Genomic DNA, 20,135 nt, shown 5'->3' with positions numbered 1-20,135 from the left:
TGCTTTGAGAGCTCCTTCACATATAAGCAGCCCACTCACACGAACATTTTAATGCTGCCTCAGCCAGCGCACCACAACACTGCACAAGACCAGCGCAGCCATCAGATCACCTCTCGGGCTGCCATGTTGAATGTTGAATTGAAAGTTGCGAAAGGCCAGATACAACTCAAGTCTGCAGTGACCGCCACATAGAATTCCTCCATCACAAAAAGTAGTGCGCTGTTAAATCTTTTTCTTGTTACCTACACAAGAAGCTAACCATGAGACGAAATTATATGTTCAATAATTTTGATGCCATCGGAAGTTGATTTGGTTTATTGTTGTGACTGCTGAGCGGAGCAATAAAGGACACCGCAGACGATAACCCGTGATTGCCAACTACTGTTTATTTTTTAAATTGTGTGTACTAGATATTCAAAAAAATTACCCAACCCATAAAACCCACAATGAGCCTGGAACAAAGCAACCTCCTGTTTGACTAGCACGCAAGGTAACAGCTTTCTTGTTGACCCCACATCCGATGGCTCTATGCACTTCCTGCAAAACACGAGGTCAAAAAGAAAGTATAGCAAAAGCTAAACTACAATGTTCAACCTCATTTGATAAGATGACCATGCACTAATCAGTGTTAAACAGCTTAACCAGCACAGATGCTTTAACCTGAGCACTATTAGTATATGGCACATCTAAGCCATTAATGTTCATTGCATGACAATGCACAATGCCTTAAAATGTGACATCTGAATAACAGGAGTGCCTGTAGGTAGAAATCGACATAAGCATGGAATGCAGCTTTGTCTCTTAGAGTCACACAAGGTCCAATAGTTAGTGTGAAATTAAGTACCCAACAGCCACAGGTAACATCAGAAGCAATGCTAGTGGTAATCTAAGCACCGTTAAAAGGAACTGCCGAGTAATGCAAAGAACATATACTTTGTGCCCCCCCCCCCATGGCTGTACGCAACAGGTTGCACGCGCCAAGCCCGCGTCATTCTGCGTTTTTCGGATGCAAGCGGGTGTATCCCAGTGCTGCACCACCGCGCATGTCCGCAAGTTCTTTGCCACCAGCATGGTGAGCATGCTCGCGATTTGACCAGCGAGTAGATAAAGGCCCAGCGAGCAATGCACAATAAAATGCAGCGCGGGAGCATTGCCCGTGTAGTCCATGGTTCCGGCGACTCGAACCAACCACCGGCGAGACGCTCACGGTTCGTGTTCGGCGAGAGCGTCGTCCTACCCGGTTCCTTCATGGCGGGCCACCGGCGGCGTGACAGCAGTATCTGGAGTAAGTGGCTGCGACACTGGCAGCCGTGTCATGTGTAGTGTGGATGCTCGACTGTCATCGCGTAGTTAGTTTGAGCGTCTTGTTTCTTCCCGGCGTAGCTTTTGGAATCGTCCCTCTGTTGCAGAGTTTGGACGCTACTGAGTTGTTCAGCTAGTGTAAACGCTGGCCCTTTGCTTGGACCTCAATGCGAGTGAATTTGTTTTCTTGTTTGTTTGTGTGTTGTTCTGTTAGCCCCCAATAAACGGTGTTGTCGGTGTTTGTGGTGTGTCGTTCATCGAACGATACCTTGGGTCGCTAAGTTTCCTCACTTAATGAGGTTAACGCTTTCATTCTGAGCTGACATTCCACAGATGTTGAAGTTCAGAAAACCAAAGCCCCTCCTTACACTGCTTCTCTGCCATGTCACGGCCACTGGAGACAACAGCCAGTCTGAGTGCAAAGAATGAAGTTGGTAACAGGCTTCACGAACTGTGCCACCTCTGCAATATATTTGCATGTTTCACAGGCAACGCAGGCCAGATATCGCTCAGCCAGCTACAAACCTGTGCCCCATCAGAAGACATAAAAAAAATTTCAACAGTGCAGCAATGTGAGGTATCTCCAATAGTGGGCCCGTGTTTGGCCACACACGCAGAAAACGTGGCCATTGTGATGGTAGGTACAACAAGCTTGCCATGTTTTCTTCTCCTTGCCAGTTCATGTGTGACTAATAGTAACAGGTGAATACAAATCGAGACTAAAGTGGTGCAAGGATAGCATTATGAAAGCTAACGTGTGCTGTAACAGGCATCAATGTAGGCGCATGCCAGCTCTTCAATTACATGATGATTAGGGAAGCTTTGAGCCATTCCATAGATTTCAGCCTGCAACAAAACTGAAATACCATTGGTACATAAATGTTTGTGAACAAAAATTTAAAACATGCACACACACATATAGGCTGACAGAAAAAAAAGTTAGGTACAGCATCTAACAGAGAACAGCATTGGAAGTTATCCCTCCACCAGGTCTGAGGCTCAGCACTGGCTGATAACTGGCACCAATGTGGCATTCAATTAGTACAATACTCAATCAGGTAGGCACAAATATGTCTCCAGAAGCAAGAGTTTAATATCTTTATTACTTTGTTCCTCTTCATATTTGCATTTTTTTATTTGTTTTATTTCACTCACGAAATCCGCGCGTTCACTAGATCTGCCTTTATTCTTGCTCAAATTGCCAAACGCCCTGGTGCGATTCCCAGTCTCAATAAAGTTTTTTTTTTTCTTCGCCGGAACTCGAACACGCTAGCATTCCCTGCTCACGACAGTATGAGACATTAAAGGCTTTCGCCTTAATAAAGCGATTCTGCTCGTATTTTCTTTCACAGCTGTTCTGCTCCTGGCGAGCTTCTAGGGCGGCCAGCTCGCGATTTTCGCGTTGCCCTTCGAGCCATTTGTGTGGCCGGCACGTTCCTCGCGCAAAGAAGACGACTGCGCACGTACTTAAAATGGCGTCAAAGGGCGATTCACACGACGGTCCGTTCGCCCGCGGCCCGCGCACTACCTAGCTGGTCTCCTTCCGTGATATTCTCTTGTATTACCGAGACAAACGAAGGGAATACGCACCCCCCGCTCCGTCCCTCACCATAGCGCAGGCTGCACATTGGCGACAACTACAAACCCGGACTGCTTAATACCCAATACTGCTGCATGCCCGATACCCAGACCAATTCTCGTCGCCATGCAAACTTTTGCGGCAAACCAGGTGCCCCTACGATTTACATCATTGGCAATAAACGTTTCCACCACCACCTACGTGTTCATGCGTCAGCACATTGAGAGGCGCGCTGATCATGGCCGCGGCAAGGGAGTAACACTCTCATAGAGCCAATGGGGACGTTTTTTTTAGAAGGCGATGGTGGCGGCACCTGGGAGAGGCGGTAAACGCATCAAAAATCCAATATGGCGGCGCTCGTTTAGGCGGCTGGTTGTGGCCGGTTGCTCGCGCTACAGTGCACTATACTCGCTCGTTCCTGGTGCTGGCGGCCGCTAGCTCGATCCAAGCTTTGTAAATACTGGTGATTAGCTGATCCCGCGCTGCATTCACGCTTGATTTCCTAAGTACTTACGGAACCTGCTCACTCGCTTTTGTATTTCGATGTGTCTGTTGATGTAGCATGGTGTATGGTGGCGAGCGGCTCGACTGCTTAGCAGTTGCGCTCGATCGAGAACGAAAAGCGTAAATGGTTTTTGTACAAAGAACAATTTATTAAAAGAACATCAGCAGTGACAATCGATGTCCAAAAAGTGATTTTAAGTATGAGTGACATTGCAGTATCAGTAACAGGCATCCTAAAAATCAAAATAAAAAAAAACACCATTATGTAAACCTAGCAGACATGAGCGCACAGAGAATATATAGGGGATAAAAAAGGTATCAAAGTACAGTATACATAATAAAATGCTACATGACTGAATATACGTTTGTACGCGACTTTGTAAGAGATTTAGGTAAATAGCAGAGAAGTAAAACATCTGACCTGTATTGAAACGCATCAGTCTGTGGCTATGAATAAACACACGCAGAGAAAGGCAGAGAAAATTTTCAACCTTTGACTCGTGTAGAATAAATCACAGTGCGTTGGGCTAGGGACAACATAATATGCTGCAGTGCTAGTTCTTAGTATAAAGACTCCAAGAAAAGCTCACTGTGTGACTCGACATGACGCCAATGACGCTGCTGCAGTGCGAATGTCGCCGACGTCGCCGTTTTCGTTTGCGCGGCTGACCGTGCGTCGTCTGCTTGTCGTCTGCTGCCGCGTTACCCGCGTCGTCATCTTCGCAACTAATTTCTTTGATGTCTTATTTTTAATACCTATGGCTGGTTATAATTTAGTTCATAAGCATGTTTTTATTATTGATAGTGGTCGAAAAATTTCACTTTTATTAGGCTTAGCTGCAGCCCCGTTTACCGCCGATACCAGGATCGCTGCAATCGTTTCGACCGGGGCGCCACCCTCGGCGCGGACGTGCAACTTGCAACATGCCACAGCCCTGGCCGCGGTCCAGAAGACGCGCAGATTTGCGGCGGCGGTGCGCGGAGGCAGACTTGGCGGAGGAATAGACCGAAGAGCGCAACAGCCGTGAAAGAAAAAAGGAAGAGAAGGGAGAAAAACAGGAGGAGGAAAGGTGGCGCTGCGAGGAGGGTTCTGGGACGCCAGCGAGGAAATTGCCGTAGTACTTACCTACAGACGAATGCATAGTCGTACAGAACGCTGTTTGCCTTCGTGTCACCGGCACTGCACCAACCAGTGAGAGTTCAGTAGGAGTGCTGCTTAGCCGGTACACCCTAACACGTAGTCACGCAGAATAAAATCGTCCAAGCCTTATCGAACTTTTCAATCGCGACACAGGCCACCCATCCTTGTGCTTAGAAGCGCACACACTGAAAAAGACCAGAAATGGCCCTTTGCTGGGAATACGGTATATGTCGACAGCACTACGCGATTGTGCACACTCATGTAAGCGGGAACGTACGCAAATCACAACCCATTTCACGACGGTTCACAATCCAAGCAGCACGTTGTAACAAGCGTCGAAGCGAGTCTCGGCGCCCAAACCGTAATGAGGGTTACTACAGAAAAACAGCTACCGGCAGCTACCTGGCGCTGACTGGTAGTTTCTGTTTCGGTTTCGTTGTGAAAAAGCATACGTTCATACTTTTTACTGTATTTTTTTATAATTGAGTGTTCATCCGTATCGGCTTCCGCAGAAATCGCAGCGATTGCCAGCAATTGCCACTCGTAGAAACGCGCGAATTAAGGACCTGTTGCTTACGCTGAGTTTGAGATCTTTTTTTACTGCATTTGTTAGTTTGTTATCATCCTGTTTGATTCCATTCAGTCATGTTTCTTTGGCCCTATGCACCACGTGTCATGCTTTTAATGTTCGTTCGCCGCTTTTTATCGTTTTTAGCTACGTCGTGTTTTTAGTCTTTGTGTCTTTTATCGCTTTTATGACCCTTTGCATCATTCTGACGTTTGCTGCAGCTGATAGGTGGTGTGACGGTATGCCTATATATATTACGTGTTTCTTTCCAATAAAGGATCAGTTCAGTAGCGCGTTGTCTTGTCCATCTTTCTTGTGAGTGTCTTGTGTTTTGCTCTAAACTTTTGTACGAAGAATCTTCATGAGTTCTCATGGCAGTATCACAATGCTGCTTTCCTCATTCGCGTAATTACAGGCCGATTTCTGTTTACACCTTCCTGCATAGTTTACACGCACTGCTCCGTAGAATGCTCCTCACAGCTATCCGGCACAGCATGTGCATACAGGCCGCATATAAATATCTCTGCTGACCGTCATTGCTTCTTCCCTTATGTGAGGACTTTCTTACACGTCACTTATAATACCTCTAAAACTGCGGCTGAAGTCGCAGTAGCAGCACTAAATTTCGCGAAGTGCTGCTTGCAGCACCGACTGCAGCAGAAAGACACCATATACGATTTTCCCTTAATTAGCTCTTTTAAAAGCTGTGTTAAGGAATAAAAGATTGATCGATTGACATTCTCAGAAGGCTTTGAGCAACCTACTGGATTGCACAGCCTCGGCCTAGGTGCAAACTTTCATTTACGTCGTAAAATTCGTTAAATGCGAAATCTGATCTATAGAAGCCGCAACAACCAGCTTCTAGGAGCCTAAAGAAGCTCACATGCCTCAACATGCATGCAGGTACGGCTAGAGGAGCCCAACAACGAGCTTTTAAGCTTCCGTGACGGAACACAGCGTTCCCTCATTATGGGTGCGTTCCAATCATGGAGGAAGGAAAAAGAGAGGAGAGGCCCTTTCCACACAACACCATATGGGAGAAAAATGTGGAGGAAATCACGTGGTTTTTTTCGCGATCGGGAGGCCACCTAGTCCGGGCAGCTTAGCAACGGCGTCGTAGTTGCTGCTTGCAAGCCGGGCGGTAGCAGACGACCGCGGCTTAGCAGTTGCGGTGCGGCGTACTTTTCTCAACTGCTCGAGTTTGTTTTTGATCGTGCTCACAAGCTTACGTTGGCGCCGTTCACTCATATCTCAGGCGGAATTCGCTGCAAAACTCTCGTTGTTGCGTGCATTGATTTCAACGTGCTCGACCACGATCGCACGGGCATTTCGTCAACTGCGTCACTGCTCGGAGCCGTCGGGAGACCGCCGCTGCTTACTGAGGAGCACTCGCGCTGTTCGTTTACCAGTGATTCAATACGCCGTGCGCTAGAGAGGTCGTCGGCGTATTGCGCGGACGTTTCGCGTCCTGTGCGTGCAGTGTGCGTGTGCCATTCGCGCTCCCGTTTCCATCGGCAGTGAAACCTCGTTGCTATTAGGCGTGCTCTTGCAACGCTCTAGTGATCGTCACTGGTGTTAGTGTAACTATTTTCGTTTTTCGCGATTGCGCTTGTGTGAGCAGCGGGGGCCATGACATCGGTGGAGGGCGATATTTTAAAGGAATCCGCTGCGCTCGCTTTGCATGCTTGCACGCCCCTGTTATACGCCGCCGGTAAAAATGAAAAGATAGAGACCCTGCGCTTAAACAATACCTTAGAGATTTTTTTTCTTTAATAAAGGCGAAGGGTTAGTTTTGTTCACTGCAATATCTACATAAATATACGAATGCACACAGGATGCCGAGAACTTCATTTGTAAAAAACATTTATTTTCTCACAAAAAACAACTCGCACGAGAAAACGTGGCTATTTACAATATCTTCACATCATATACAACAACACAAAAGCTTCTGCTCTATAACAAAGTCATCAACTGCAAACAAATGACATTTGTCAAAACTTCAACCCCATACGCAAACCTGCGCTCGGCTGCAGGTCCTTTAAAAAAAAGCACTTTTTATTTTCGCGATACCTTCATTTGAGGAGAATGCAAAGGATTAAAAAGTAAACTGACGTAAAAAGGTCTGTTAATATTGGGGTGAACTGTGCCTAGAATTAAAAGGAGTGCCATACGCCGTGCGACGGTGAAGAATAAATGGGCACTCTTATTTTCGTTTCCACATTTCGTTTCCACATTTATTTTCGTTTCCATTATTTTCGTTTCCAATAAATAAATAAAACATGTGCCCCCCTCGGACAAAATTTCTGGCTACACCACTGCTCGTGTGGAATTCGCGCGGCTAGGGGCCCGCGTTTCACGCGTGGGCTTAGTTGTCCTTCGCCCACCGCAGTAATTGAAAACGACGGTCACTTCCCGTGCTTACAAGAGTTGAGGAACAGGGAGATTTTCGATACCGGACGAATGCCCTTCCCGGGCATCGGTGGCCGTCGTGTGGTTTCGCGCGACAAGGGGCCCACGTTTCTCGCGTGTCCTTCACCTCACCCGGTGAAGGCTAATTTCGAGCGCTGAGCTAAACAAGCAAGTGTACTAGTTTCATCGAATTCAGCCTTCAACTTCAGAGTCCCAGGGACGGGCGTTGCCAAAGGGGGGGCCACCGCAGATAACCACCGCAAGATGGGCCACCGCAGTAATTGAAAGCGAAGGTCACTTCCCGCGCTTGCAAGAGCTGAGATAAGTATTTTTCTCGGCTGCTATTAATTGTGACCAGGGCCGAGCAGTTGGAGACGGCGCGGAGACGACGCAGTACGAAGCAGTAACTGAAAGTAGCCGCCTGTCTCACACGGGTATTTCCGCTTTAACTTTTCCGCTGACGAACACCGGCATAGGGCGCCCTAAACCGGCCGGTAAGCAGCCAAGCGCCACCAGCGCGGGGATCTGTGCCCCTGCGGTAGCACGCTCCTTCGTTGGCTTTGAAACGCGCGCGCAGTAGTCGAGGGCGGGACTTATGCGATGACGTCAGCCCGGACAAGATGGCGCCGAGCTGGTTTCCGGCTTCACAAAATGTCACGTGACGGCCTCTCCTCTCTTTTTCCTTCCTCCATGGTTCCAATTCTGTAGACGTCCAACAAGACGTCTAGTGTGACGTCCCTATGACGCACCCCTATGTTCTTTAAAATTCTTAATAAAACAAGTTAAAAACGCTCTGTTAGTAGTTTGCTAGTTCTTATTTTATTTTTTTCTGCAATAATGGTGCGTTCATCGCTACCGCTTCAGCAGACGATCTCACCCGCACGATTTCCTCTCGCGCGATTCGCAAATATAATCGTAGGTCCACAAAGACGGCTTTATTTGCCGCCAGTTGCTATAAAAATCAACTTAACGGAATGACTGACACTTGAAAGATGGTGCGTCTCCGGGCCTCCAGTGCCCGCCAAGAGCACGGCTCACTCAGCTCTGACAAGACAGTTGGAAAACTCTGTCCGGGTATGCGGCCCCTTTCTGTCGCCGATTTCATCTCAAAGAGATGCGAGCGCCATCTCTTGGGTGGTGGGAGTACCGCGTTTGTTTTTTATGGCCTCCGTGACCACCTCAAGCATCGGTACTTTAACATCGCGCTTGATCTCAGAGGCCACGATTTCTCTTCACCGCCGCGGCGCCCATTGGCTCATTGCATTGCGCCCATTGCGCTCTACGTCTGGGGTACCTGAGGTAAGGATGCTCGAGGTTGAGCTTTTGGCTGTAAATATCGGAAAAAATTGGAAGCCCTTCTTTCCGCGGTTTAGAGAAACATGACGTTCCGATTGCCTCCTCGTAGTTTATGTTGATTATATTATCTAAAAACGTTGAACTGGGAGTAGCAGACGACGCGCTCATCCTAAAGCGACCGCAGGGCCACCGCCTAGACGGCGATCGCGTGGGGCCGCTCTGCTCCATGGCTCGCCGGCGAAGTTTCCCAACTGTCTTTATCTAGAAACATTGGCTCTGACTGCATCAAATGCTCCGCCATCTTTAGACAGGAAGTTAGCCTGCATCGATGTGGACTTCGGCGAAGCAGTCTTCTTGGACGGCTTCGTGAAAAATGGAACGCGTCTCAAAATGGCGGCTGTCCGGCAAGACGTCTAATGGTGTCTTCGGCTGACACGCACTGCCTCCGTACCGGTGCGCAGGAATTGACGTCAAATACTACACGAGTGGCACGTCTCCTTGCACATCAGCTGAACGTGCGAAACACTCGCAGAGTGCCGTTGCTCTTTCTGCCGTCTGTTAACCGAGGCCTCCAAGACACTCGATAAACTCAGAGGCTATTCCAACGAGCGGCCGACGCCAACGAGCACAGACAACAGTTTGTATAATTAGCAAAAACTTCTTCAGAACAGTGCAGTACCGCGCTTGTAACTGGTGTTGATGGAATCGGCGGAAAACGCAGGACCCACGAGCCTGCTCGTGAGATACTGCGAATAATTATGGGGGCGCAGGTTTGTAAGACACCACATCAAGGCGTTATGCTTGCCGGTTTCGATGCATACACGTTTACAGCTTGACTAGAGTAACCTCCGAAAATATCGGCAGGTTATTCTCAATCCACTAAGCGTCCCACATTGTCGCTGTATTGATATCCTTTAACCTGTGCATACATTGGCAAAAAGTACGATGTTATAAAGTGCAGGCATGCCGGATGAACAGTATATGCCGTTCGCTGCAAGAGCTGAGGCAGAACTTGAGAGACTAAAAATATTGACAAATCTTTCATTTCCTCATAATGGAAGGCACATGGCTCGCCGGCCGGTGGCTGCGCGATTGCAGCGCGAATAAATGTATTGCAGCTGCTATAATATTCAACATTTCTTTAAAATGTGCCCACTTGTTATGCTTCGTCCGTTTTTCCTTTTCGTCGATGCTGCGTCAATCAACCAACGAGCGTGAACAGCGTCGTCTGCTAGCGCGCGTTGCACGACGGGATTGCATCGCGCTTCACCGTCGGTCACCACGGTGGCGCGGTGGCGCTGACGCGTGTCGTGCTCGTCCCACCCGAACGTACGGCATTGCACGAGTGGCATCCAGCTGAACGTGGGGCACCGCACGAGTGCGTAGAAAACTCTACGAGTGCCGTCAGCCGAAGACACCATAAGTCATAGAGTTTCTTACTATTACCTAGAGGGAAAGCTGGCAAGCCGTCTATGGGAGTTTGCATGGAGACTCCACGTGACCACCTCAGCCACCATGGGCGCTCAAAGCATCATGGGGCGGTGAGCTACTTGTTGCGGAACTGTAACTTTTGGCCAAAAAATAATAAAAAAATAAAGCTGTTTGATAGCTACAAACGTCCTAACATTCAATATCTTGTCTAATGATTGCAACAAACGAGCAGAGAAGCATTTAAGTGCAAAGTTTGCCTAAAATAAGACATGACTAGCTTTCCTATTGGCCAAGTGATGAACACTAAAAAAACTAATATTTCGTAATTAACAGGCGCACTTTTAAAAGTAAAGATGTTTTCAAAAAAATGTTGTTGTTTAGATACTTTAAGAGGTTTTTTAATGGCATTTCGGAAGAGTAAGACCTTTTATTGGCGTCGTGTGTCGTCGCGTCTTCACTACTATGGCTTTTGCACACTGCGTTCGCGCGAAAGTCGTCTGCGCACACACGAACTACGTTTTCGGAATGAAACGCCTTAGTACTGCCACTCTGTGTTCCCGAAAAACTACGACTGTGCCGCAACAAGTAGCTCACCGCCCCATGATGCTTTGAGCGTCCATGTTGGCTGAAGTGCAGCGCCGCCAGCTTTCCCTCTGGGTAGTAGTAAGAAACTCTATGGTCTAAGTAGACGTCTACTCGGGAGTATTGGAACGCACCCTATATCTGCTCTCTGAAAGTTTGCCAGTTAGGAAGTCAGAATGAGACGAGCAGCCGTTTGCCAACGCGTCTTTGACGTGCCCGACTAAAGTTATGGTTATAAATGGTACTAAACTGTCTTGTTTCATTACTTCAGAAGATATCAAGTCGAAATCTACGTTTGTATTCCTTAAATACGTTTTTGCATGCATGCGAGGCACCGTCTGCTGACGCTCCTCAAGCTGGAAGTAGCAGACGACGCGCCCATCCTAAAGCGACCGCAGCGCCACCAACTCGGCGGCGAGGCGACCGTCATGGCCTCCGAGATTCTCCCCACGCGCACGAGCGCGGGCAGGTCATCTTGGAGGCCATGCGATCGCGTGCTTGATTTCATGGGTTTGCTTCGCTCCATCATGTGCTCCATGGTACTATTACCTAGAGGGAAAGCTGGCAGCCCGTCTATGGGAGTTTGCATGGCGACCCCTCGAGACCACTTCAGCCACCATGGGCGCTCAAAGCATCATGGGGCGGTGAGCTACTTGTTGCGGAACTGCAACTTTTGGCCAAAATATAATAGAAAAATAAAGCTGTTCGATAACTAGAAACGTCCTAACATTGAAAATCTTGTCTAATGATTGCAACAAACGAGCAGAAAAGCATTTAAGTGCAAAGTTTGCCCAAAATAAGAGACGACTCGCTCTCCTATTGGCCAAGAATTGAACACTATAAAAACTAATAATTCGTACTTAACAGGCGCACTTTTAAAAGTAGATATGTTTTCAGAAAAGATGTTGTTGCTTAAATACTATAATAGGTTTTTTAATGGCATTTCGGAAAAGTGAAACCTTTTATTGACGTTGTGTGTCGTCGCGGTTTCACTACTATGGGTTTTGCCCACTGCGTTTGCGCGAAAGTCGTCTGCGCACACACGAACAGCGTTTTCGGAATGAAATGTCTTAGTAGTGCAACTCCAAGTTCCCAAAAAATTACGACTGTGCCGCAACAAGTAGCTCACCGCCCCATGATGCTTTGGGCGTCCATGGTGGCTGAAGTGCAGCGCCGCCAGCTTTCCCTCTAGGTAATAGTAAGAAACTCTATGCTCCATGGTGTGCTCCGCTACAGTGCTCTAGAATATTGGGCACTATAGCTCCGCTCCCTGGTGCGTCGGCGCTGTTTCTATACAAAGGGGACGCTCCTATCCATGAACTCTATGCTCCTATCTTTCATCCATCCATCCATACAGCTGCTCGCAGTGAGCCAGTAAAATATAAAACTGTTAAGGAAATAAATAAATTGTTAACAGTGCTTATGTTTTATAAAATATATGAAAATATTTTTGTTTAAACGTTTTTTTTAAGAATGAACTAAATGGTTCAAGTTATTTGTAAGACACAAGTTTCGGTTCTGAAGGTTAATCCGCCAGGGCGACAGTAAAATGGCGTCTGGTTCCTCGCGTGTGCTGCCGAAAGGTCTGCGAAATATCCTGAATGGGTAAGTTTGTGAGAATATGCGGCCTAAGCGTTAAGGATCGCAGTGTGTTCTTGCTCACTCTGGAGCTCAGCTGCTCGCTGAGGAGGTGTGTAACCGCAAGCGAGTGGGTATTTGCGTCGCCGGTGTTTGCAGTGGTGGGCTCGCCTGACGCCGAACTTCTTTCGAGCCGCCACGTGAGTTCCCTATACGAGCCGTGTGTAGAAACATCGCCCAGTAAGTTTACCACGGTGAAGATGCGAAGTCGCTCTTCACTACTGCACAGCCTGTGGCTGACCGCCTGTCCGAGAATGCGACCTTGCTTCAAGTTGCACCATCTCCCGAAAACGGACCTGCAGTAAGGTTTTCCTTTCTAAGTAGGCGAAATGCAGCTAAAGCGGCCTCGAGCACTGTTGGTGCCGAGGCGTCTGAGAGATATCTTTACCTGACTCTGCTCGAGGCCCTGGCTGCTGGGGCGCCTTTTCACTTTTTGTCGGAGTCCTTGCGGGTTATGGCCTGCGCGAGCCTGCCGACCGCGGCCGGAGCGTGGACGGCAGCTACTCTCGTCAGGGCATTGTGCCCTGTGACCTCAGTTCGTGCGCGCAGCACTACCGTTCGCGCTTCCGGGTGCAGTCAGTCATTCGAGGTACTCGTAATGACTGGTTGCATGATGAAATGTGAGGACCGTTGCGTCATCACGAATGAGAAAGGAATCCCTGCGCGAAGTCGGTCTGGTTAGCCTGCTGTGCTCTGCAGGTTCTCACCCGAGGCGCACAGTGGGTGTGTGGCGGGTGGGTACCTTCTCCAGCTTTTCTAGCTGTTTGGACGCTTTGTGCTCGGTCTTTGATTTTGCAACAGCTTGCAGAAAACAAATTTTAGCGTGAGTAAGGGGAAGCTGTATGCACTGCTACTTGCTGGTGTATGGTGCAATGCAGGTGTGTGTGCAAGGTGTGTGTGTGTGTGTGTGTGTGTGTGTGTGTGTGTGTGTGTGTGTGTGTGTGTGTGTGTGTGTGTGTGTGTGTGTGTGTGTGTGTGTGTGTGTGTGTGCGTGCGTGTGTGCGTGCGTGCTCGCGTGCGTGTGTGTGTGTGTGTGTGTGTGTGCGCGCGCTGTTTTGTAGGGCGCACACATCTTGGCAAGTCGTGTCATCTGGCCCGGCCTCAACCACCATGCTGGTATGTGCAGTGAACTGCAGCAACCACTGGATGCACTGGATGATCTGCTCATTGCTGTTAATGATCATGCATTTTGCGCTAAAAAAAAACATGGACTGAACACTTTGTGTGTGTACTCCTGTTATTGTGGCAGGTGAAATTTCAACCAGACTATGAAGAGAATTCTCATTCACGTACATTGTGATATCGATAAGTGTGTGTACCCAAAGCAGCCACCCCTGGATCAACAGAACAGTTTCCTGTCCCTCAGTTTTGAAACTTGGCCCTTTGCCCATTTACTGGCCAGACCCGAAGGTCTTGCTGTTAAGTGGGCCAAGACAGCAAACTTTCTAGCTGTCCTTTGTTTACCTTAGTGTGTATTGCTTCTCTAGTTTGTCATGTCTGCCCCAGAAAGCTGTTATGTCACTGGGTTGGTACTAGATAGATGCTGGCCCGTGTGCTCCTCGTTTATTTGGACACCTTTTCTAGCTCGTTGAAATTGAAAGGTGGGTCAGTGGAGCATGAAAAACTCAGACTTAAAAGACACACTTGCATGCAGGGCTAACTCTTAAGCTGGCATGCAGTGACACCACTAGTGGACGGTGGTTTTACTTTGGAGAAACGCTGCTTTGTGTTTTGGCACTTAACATTGAGCACTTTGTTGCTGGAAGTTTTCATGTAGTGCATATTTCATTATTTCCATGTGCCCAGGGGAGTCCCAAAGGTTGGCTTAATTGCAATCAAGGGATTAATTGCTCTAACATGCTCCCAAGCGCAGTCATGTGGTTATAAAGGGCGCACTGTTTTTAGTCGCATAACTGTGCGTAGGTGTATGTTAAAGACTAGTTTCTTGTCTGATTGTGCTTTTCAGTGTTGAAAGCTCGTCTTTTCAGGTGTTTTTTTTTTGTCTGTGTGGCTTTGGTACCAGCGTAATTCTCTTTTGTACTTGTATGACTGAAATAAAAGGAGCAAGTCCAAGTTTGTCCTGGACTTGAATTATAAAGTTGCTGCTATGTGTGCTACAGCTGAAATTCTGGATTGTCATGAGAGAGTCTTGCCAGTGTGAATACACTAGACCCAGCTGCAGGTGCCAATAGTTTGTAGTAGATTGGTGATTCTGATGTCAGTAAAAGAAATGAACTTACTGCAAGGGTACGTCAGCTGGGCCAGATGACACTACTTTGCCAAGATGTCTGTGCCTGACAAAACACAGCACACACACACACACACACACCTTGCAGCAAGAAAACGCTGCATTGCACCGTACATCTTCGCTTGGCTGCCATTTGTGCCTTTTTTTTCTTCTTTTAATTGGTTTTTCTTAGGTTTTCTCTTGGGCGTTGTCCCCTTCTGTTTTCAATTGGTTTTGCCTGCGATAACCTTTGGTTTTGATTGGTTTTTGTGTATTTCTAGAGAGTTTTACAATAAACGGTTAGACACAAGGCAGGTTTGTCATTAATGCAGACCTGAAATTCCTTGTTGCAATACGAGAGAAAAAAAAAACACCTTGGAAGCATTTAAGCACTTTATGAGCAGTATTGTCTAGGAAGCATTTTTCCTTTACAGCAACAAGAAATGTGGAATCAAAAATATTTGGGTCTTTCCTTCCTTCAACTATAATATCCTCCTGCCTTTTGCATTGATTTGTGTACCCCCCCTGCTGTCAAGTCTGCATTCCACGATAACCCTGCTCTCAACACAGCCCCTGTGCGTGCTTTGTTGTAGTAGTACCTGTTGGAAGTCATGTGGCAGCTGTTACCTGTCTGCATGAGACGGGTGGAATAGCGTGCTTCAAGGGATAAAGGAGGCATTACTTTGCGCTGTGATTGTGGCCTTTGTCTGCTGAGTGTAAAATTTAGGGTTGGTTGGCATCAAGTTGCAGAGGGAGAGGGCTGTAGGTTGGACTGTGTTTAGGAGGTCTGAGGTGAGGCTGCTGCTTTGCTTGTTTGTTTTTCAATTTTTGTCCTACTGCTGAAGGTGCCTTATGGATTGGCTCATGGTTTAGGGGGGTTTAACATCCCTAAGCGGCTCAGGCTATGAGAGATGCTGCAGTGGAGGATCCCGTGTGGCACCTGTGAGTGCTGATGTCACATTCCTTCTACATTCTGTTTCATTTAAACTAAACTTGGCTGGTGTGTAGCATGAATGCCTTTTGAGTCCTGTATGTCTATGATAATTTGTCTGTTGGCAGATCAGTGTTTGCTGTGTTTAGGAAGTTGATTGATCAAACCTAGCAATGGGGAAGAGCAGTTATGCTAGCAATGTGCTAAATGAGGAACGCTGCAAGTGTTACTCAGAAAAATGCAGTGGCCCGCATTGTTTTGGTCTGCTGGTATGCTAGAATTTGGAAAACCTAATTATCTCGTGGGAGACAGGTGCCTCGTGCATTGTACTGTAGAGAATCCTAAAGAACAAGTTGATGTGAGATGATTCTTTCTGCAAAGTGTCTTGTGTGGCATTTTCTGCCTACATTATGAGCAAGGGCAGTTCTGCGGCTGCCACCATCACAGGGTTGGTAAGAGTCAACCAAAGCAAATATTACTATTTCTTGTTGAGAGCTCTTGCATCTGTCATCGCATATCTGCTTTAGTTAGTGTTTATATTAATTGCCACTCAAGACTTGTAATTGGTTCCTAATTTCGTTCAGAAGTATAATGTGCTCCTTGTATCAAAGCACAGATGAATGAGTCTGTTAGTGTTTCTTTTCACTTTTTGAACAACAGCTGGTTTTCATCTTATATCACAGTATTATTAGTACAGGCTAGCAAGGCGTTGTTGGGAGCTCTTGAATTCTTAGAGATAAGGCTTACATTTTAAAACTGGATTGGGCAGGAGTACTCCAAGTGGCGTGGTTCCTCAGTTTCTTGGTAGTTTGCAACAGACTCAGCTTGTCAGGAGTGATGCGGCCTTTTTGTGGTGTATGGAAAGTGCATTGTGCCATGCTATCACGCATGCTTTGGTCTGCATGGTTTCGAGAGGTGCACCACCACTGAAAAGTATGCATCTCGTTGCGAGACATCAGAAGCCTGAAACAAGCTCAGATGTAAACGTTGTGGTTGTCTGGCCACAGAACATGGTGACCTAGGCAGTGTTTTACGGGGGAGGGGGGGGGGTGCAGTGCTGGGCTTGCAGTGCTTGTTTCACAGCTGTCCATGAATTTGCATCAGCGTGTTTACATTAGCTTCCATTTTCATTCATGTTTTGCTCTGTGGTGCGCCAAATGAAATGAGCGCACTGCCTTTTGGGCTGCTGAAAGCATTGGTAAGACTGGACGCCTGTTTGGCCGTGACGTCATTCTGGGGGTTCCCCTCTGCAGGTGCCGGCACGGCAGTCGGCGTGCGCTGTGCACCAGGGGCACACCGACCCCAGAGCAGATCACCCGGATCCCATTGTCGGACCCGCTTCCGGGCTTTCCCAAGCCCCTGTATGCTGTGCCCTCGGCCCACGACCATGCCACCGAGGTGACCACACTGGGCAATGGCCTCCGCGTTGCCTCACAGAACAAGTTTGGCCAGTTCTGCACCGTGGGCGGTGAGACCTTTGCATGTTCTCCATCCGTGTGGCAAGTGCGGCTGTCTAGCCTGGTGTAGCTTTTATCGCCGGGCTGCACTTCTCTCTGGGGGGGTCACCGTCAGTGGTCACCAAGCAACCTAATCTGCCTGGAGGCCGAGCTTGATTAGGTTGCTTGCAAAGGCTGCTGGGTGATCTGCCCACTAGGTCATTGTTGCATGCACTTCTTTTCCATTTGTGCAGAGACTGATCGCAGTCGTGGCGGGCTCGCCATCTGTTGTCTTTTGCTACTAGGGTCCCAGGTCCCTTGTTATTACATACTTACTCGATGGCGTAAACTTGTCTCTCGTCTTTGATTTTACGTGTAGGGTGCCTGCACATGAATTGTGTGCGTGCTTAACTTTCTGTTCTTCCTTTAATTTCTCTCTTAATTGCGCGCAGTTCGCTAAAATGGTGTAATGCGAGCGTTTTGGTGAAGCATTGTGAGTCTGCAAGCTGGTATTTTGAGAGGTGAGAAAGGATGCAGCACTGACCACTTGTCATGAAATGCAGAAGAAACCAGACATTTTCATATCAAAGGGGACTCTTGTTTTTATGCTCGCAACAAGCAGTGTTGCACTACTATTTCTAGGACCGAGCAAAGATAAGAGTACTTGAATTGTCATCATCTCGTTTTCAGATATTGGGTAGCACCAGGTTGGAGTACAGCTTTTAAACTCCTGGGTCTCCTTACGTTGGTTGGCAACGTAGACTAATGGAGCTGAAGCTGTGATGATGCGCCTTTACTCCATGTGAATTAGGTGTGTTAAAATATTCTGTAGTTTTGTAGCAGCCATCAGAAAATGGTGGATCGTGTCTTGGCCATGGCAGCCGCATTTCAGTGGACGCGAGATGCAAAAACGTGTCCGTGTGCTGTGTGATGTCAGCGCACTGTAAAGAATTCCAGGCGGCTGTTAATCTCGAGCCCTCCACTGCAGCATTCCTATTAGCTCATGTGCAGATTTAGGATGTTTTAACACCACATACCGTACCATCACAGAATGCTACTATACCTTGTCTGTGTTTGTTTTGGGCATAAGCTGTATTTTGGGCACCTTGTTAGCTTTTCTCTTCTTTTTTTTTTGTCGCTCTTGCCTTGTTTGTCATAGCGCTTCACAGTGTGGGCGGTTCATGTTAGTGCAGGGTTGCACTCACAAAGAAACATTTGGGTGGTATGATAACCAGGTGAGCAAGCAAAGCCTAGTGTTCTACCTACCGGTTGAGATTTCTTCTGCAAACCTTTGTGCATGAAGGGGGACAAAAGCATGGAATGTCACGCAGTGACTGAAGATATCTCAAAAACCGACTGAACATGCAGCTTCTCTACTTAAAATGGGCTTGTCTATCAGAAGCCTAGTTTGCCATCTGGTGAGAGATATTGATGGCTTACTAACTGATGGTCGCTTATGTCAGACTGGTTTCCATAGTTCTATTGTCTTTCTATTGTTGGATATTAGCAGGAGGTGCGTGCTTTCAAAATTTTCCTCTTATTTGCACATTGTTTTCTTAGCCATTTTCATTTATGCAGGACTTGTCTGGATGACGTAGGATTGACTTGCATAGTAGGATTTTGGAGGTGGTATCTCTTCACAGGTCTTTTCACTGCCGTCATCCCTCATCTCATCTTTGATGATGGCAGAAGTGGTGGAATTGGCCACCGTGCACGAGTGGTGCTGCAGTGCTTTTATATACCCACGACATCAGTCATTCTGCGTAGCTGAAGTGGTCGTATGGGTGTACATTCACTTAATTTAATAGTGTTCAGAACATTCGCCGAGTATGTAATAAGTGAGAATGTGTCTGTCACTCACATGATGACAGTGATTGTGGCCACTGTTTTTTTCACACAATTTGCACAGTTGTTGTGCAAACCACAAACTAGGAAAAAGCTCAGTGGAGGTGATACAGTTCCTTGCTGACTTGGCAGTCCGCAATCAGATTGCTGTATTTACTCGCGTAATGAACCCACTCATCACCTTCGTCGAGAATTTGCTGTTTTTTTTTTAACTTTGCTTAGAAAGCACATACCTGACCTTTAGGGCCAGTGTTCAGCTTGTTCTCATTATCTTGTCCTGAATGACTGGTGCCGTAGACTATGAGAAATTCGTCGGATTGCACTGTGATACTGCCGACACCTTTGGAAACGAAGATGCCAAACATCAGTGACACGAGCATGGCTGACGTGGGGACAAAACTGGTTGACCACGCACTTTTGTGGATGGACGAACGAACAAACGGAGAGGGAGATGGGCTGATGGACGGGCGGTTGAGGTGATGGGCAGGCAAGCGGATGGTGCATTGCATTTTGTGCACATTTAGATTTTTTTTTACTAGGAACACATTTTTGCACACGTGGTTTTACTTTCCACACTGTTGAAGTAGAAGCTGACACTCTTTGCAGTGCTAGCACAGCTCACCAAAGCCTTCAGCTTTGCTCAGTTGTGTGATGTTTACTTGCCGTCATGTAAGGAAAATGATGAAATTTGGAGAATGCTGGTAGTCTTGAAAAACATGTGGGGAGAAAGCAACCGTACTGATGCGAAGTGTGGTCAGCAAAAAAAAAAAACCCAAAAAACATGTATATACACTTAAGGGTGCCAGCCTGTGGCATGGATAGTATTACTAACCGAGGTAGTAGTTTAAGTGGTGGCTGACCTGACACATTGCCATCATCACTTGCCAGCGTCTTCTTTTTCTCTGCATAAGACCATAGAAACGTGTTCATAATTGCCAGGCACTGGTTTGGGGGCTTGCCTTCGTTACTGTGTGTGCTAATTTTAACACTGCCGTTAATTTACCTCGTGGAGAACTCTTGAGTGAGACAGGGTGCCTTGAGCCAGAGGACGTCTTCTTTCTGCACGTGGTGCATTGGCCTCTTTTACTGGTGTAAAACTTGTGTTGGGAGCAGGGGAACAAATAAGTGTGGTATTGATCGGTTGTCTCACAGTTACCAGGGGCAAAAGGTGAGAGATTCCTCACCGAGAGATGCCCAACGCGCACAGCTGTACCTATAACGCAGGGGCCATTTTTGCATAATTTCT

At 47.4% G+C, this 20,135-nt stretch overlaps 1 protein-coding gene across 2 annotated transcripts in view; it reads left to right on the top strand.

Annotated features, from left to right (window-relative positions):
• Nucleotides 1–12,349: 12,349 nt before the first annotated feature.
• Nucleotides 12,350–20,135, top strand: part of LOC149355846 (mitochondrial-processing peptidase subunit alpha) — a 59,414-nt gene continuing 51,628 nt past the window's right edge. The window contains exons 1-2 of one of the 2 annotated variants that reach the window (XM_089584020.1): nt 12,350–12,417; nt 16,862–17,076. In XM_089584020.1, the coding sequence (XP_089440146.1) occupies nt 12,362–12,417; nt 16,862–17,076 (271 nt within the window). In that variant the 5' untranslated portion in view covers nt 12,350–12,361. Of the gene's footprint in view, nt 12,418–12,574; nt 12,752–16,861; nt 17,077–20,135 lie in introns of those variants that run through there. The other variant, XM_089584019.1, reaches the window with a different exon arrangement.

The sequence above is a fragment of the Amblyomma mixtum genome, chromosome 3, assembly GCF_055824585.1.
Source record: "Amblyomma mixtum isolate Tamu chromosome 3, ASM5582458v1, whole genome shotgun sequence".
Taxonomy (NCBI): Eukaryota; Metazoa; Arthropoda; class Arachnida; order Ixodida; family Ixodidae; genus Amblyomma; species Amblyomma mixtum.
The sequence above is the reverse complement of the archived record's forward strand: the minus strand, read 5'-3'. Positions and strand labels throughout refer to the sequence as shown.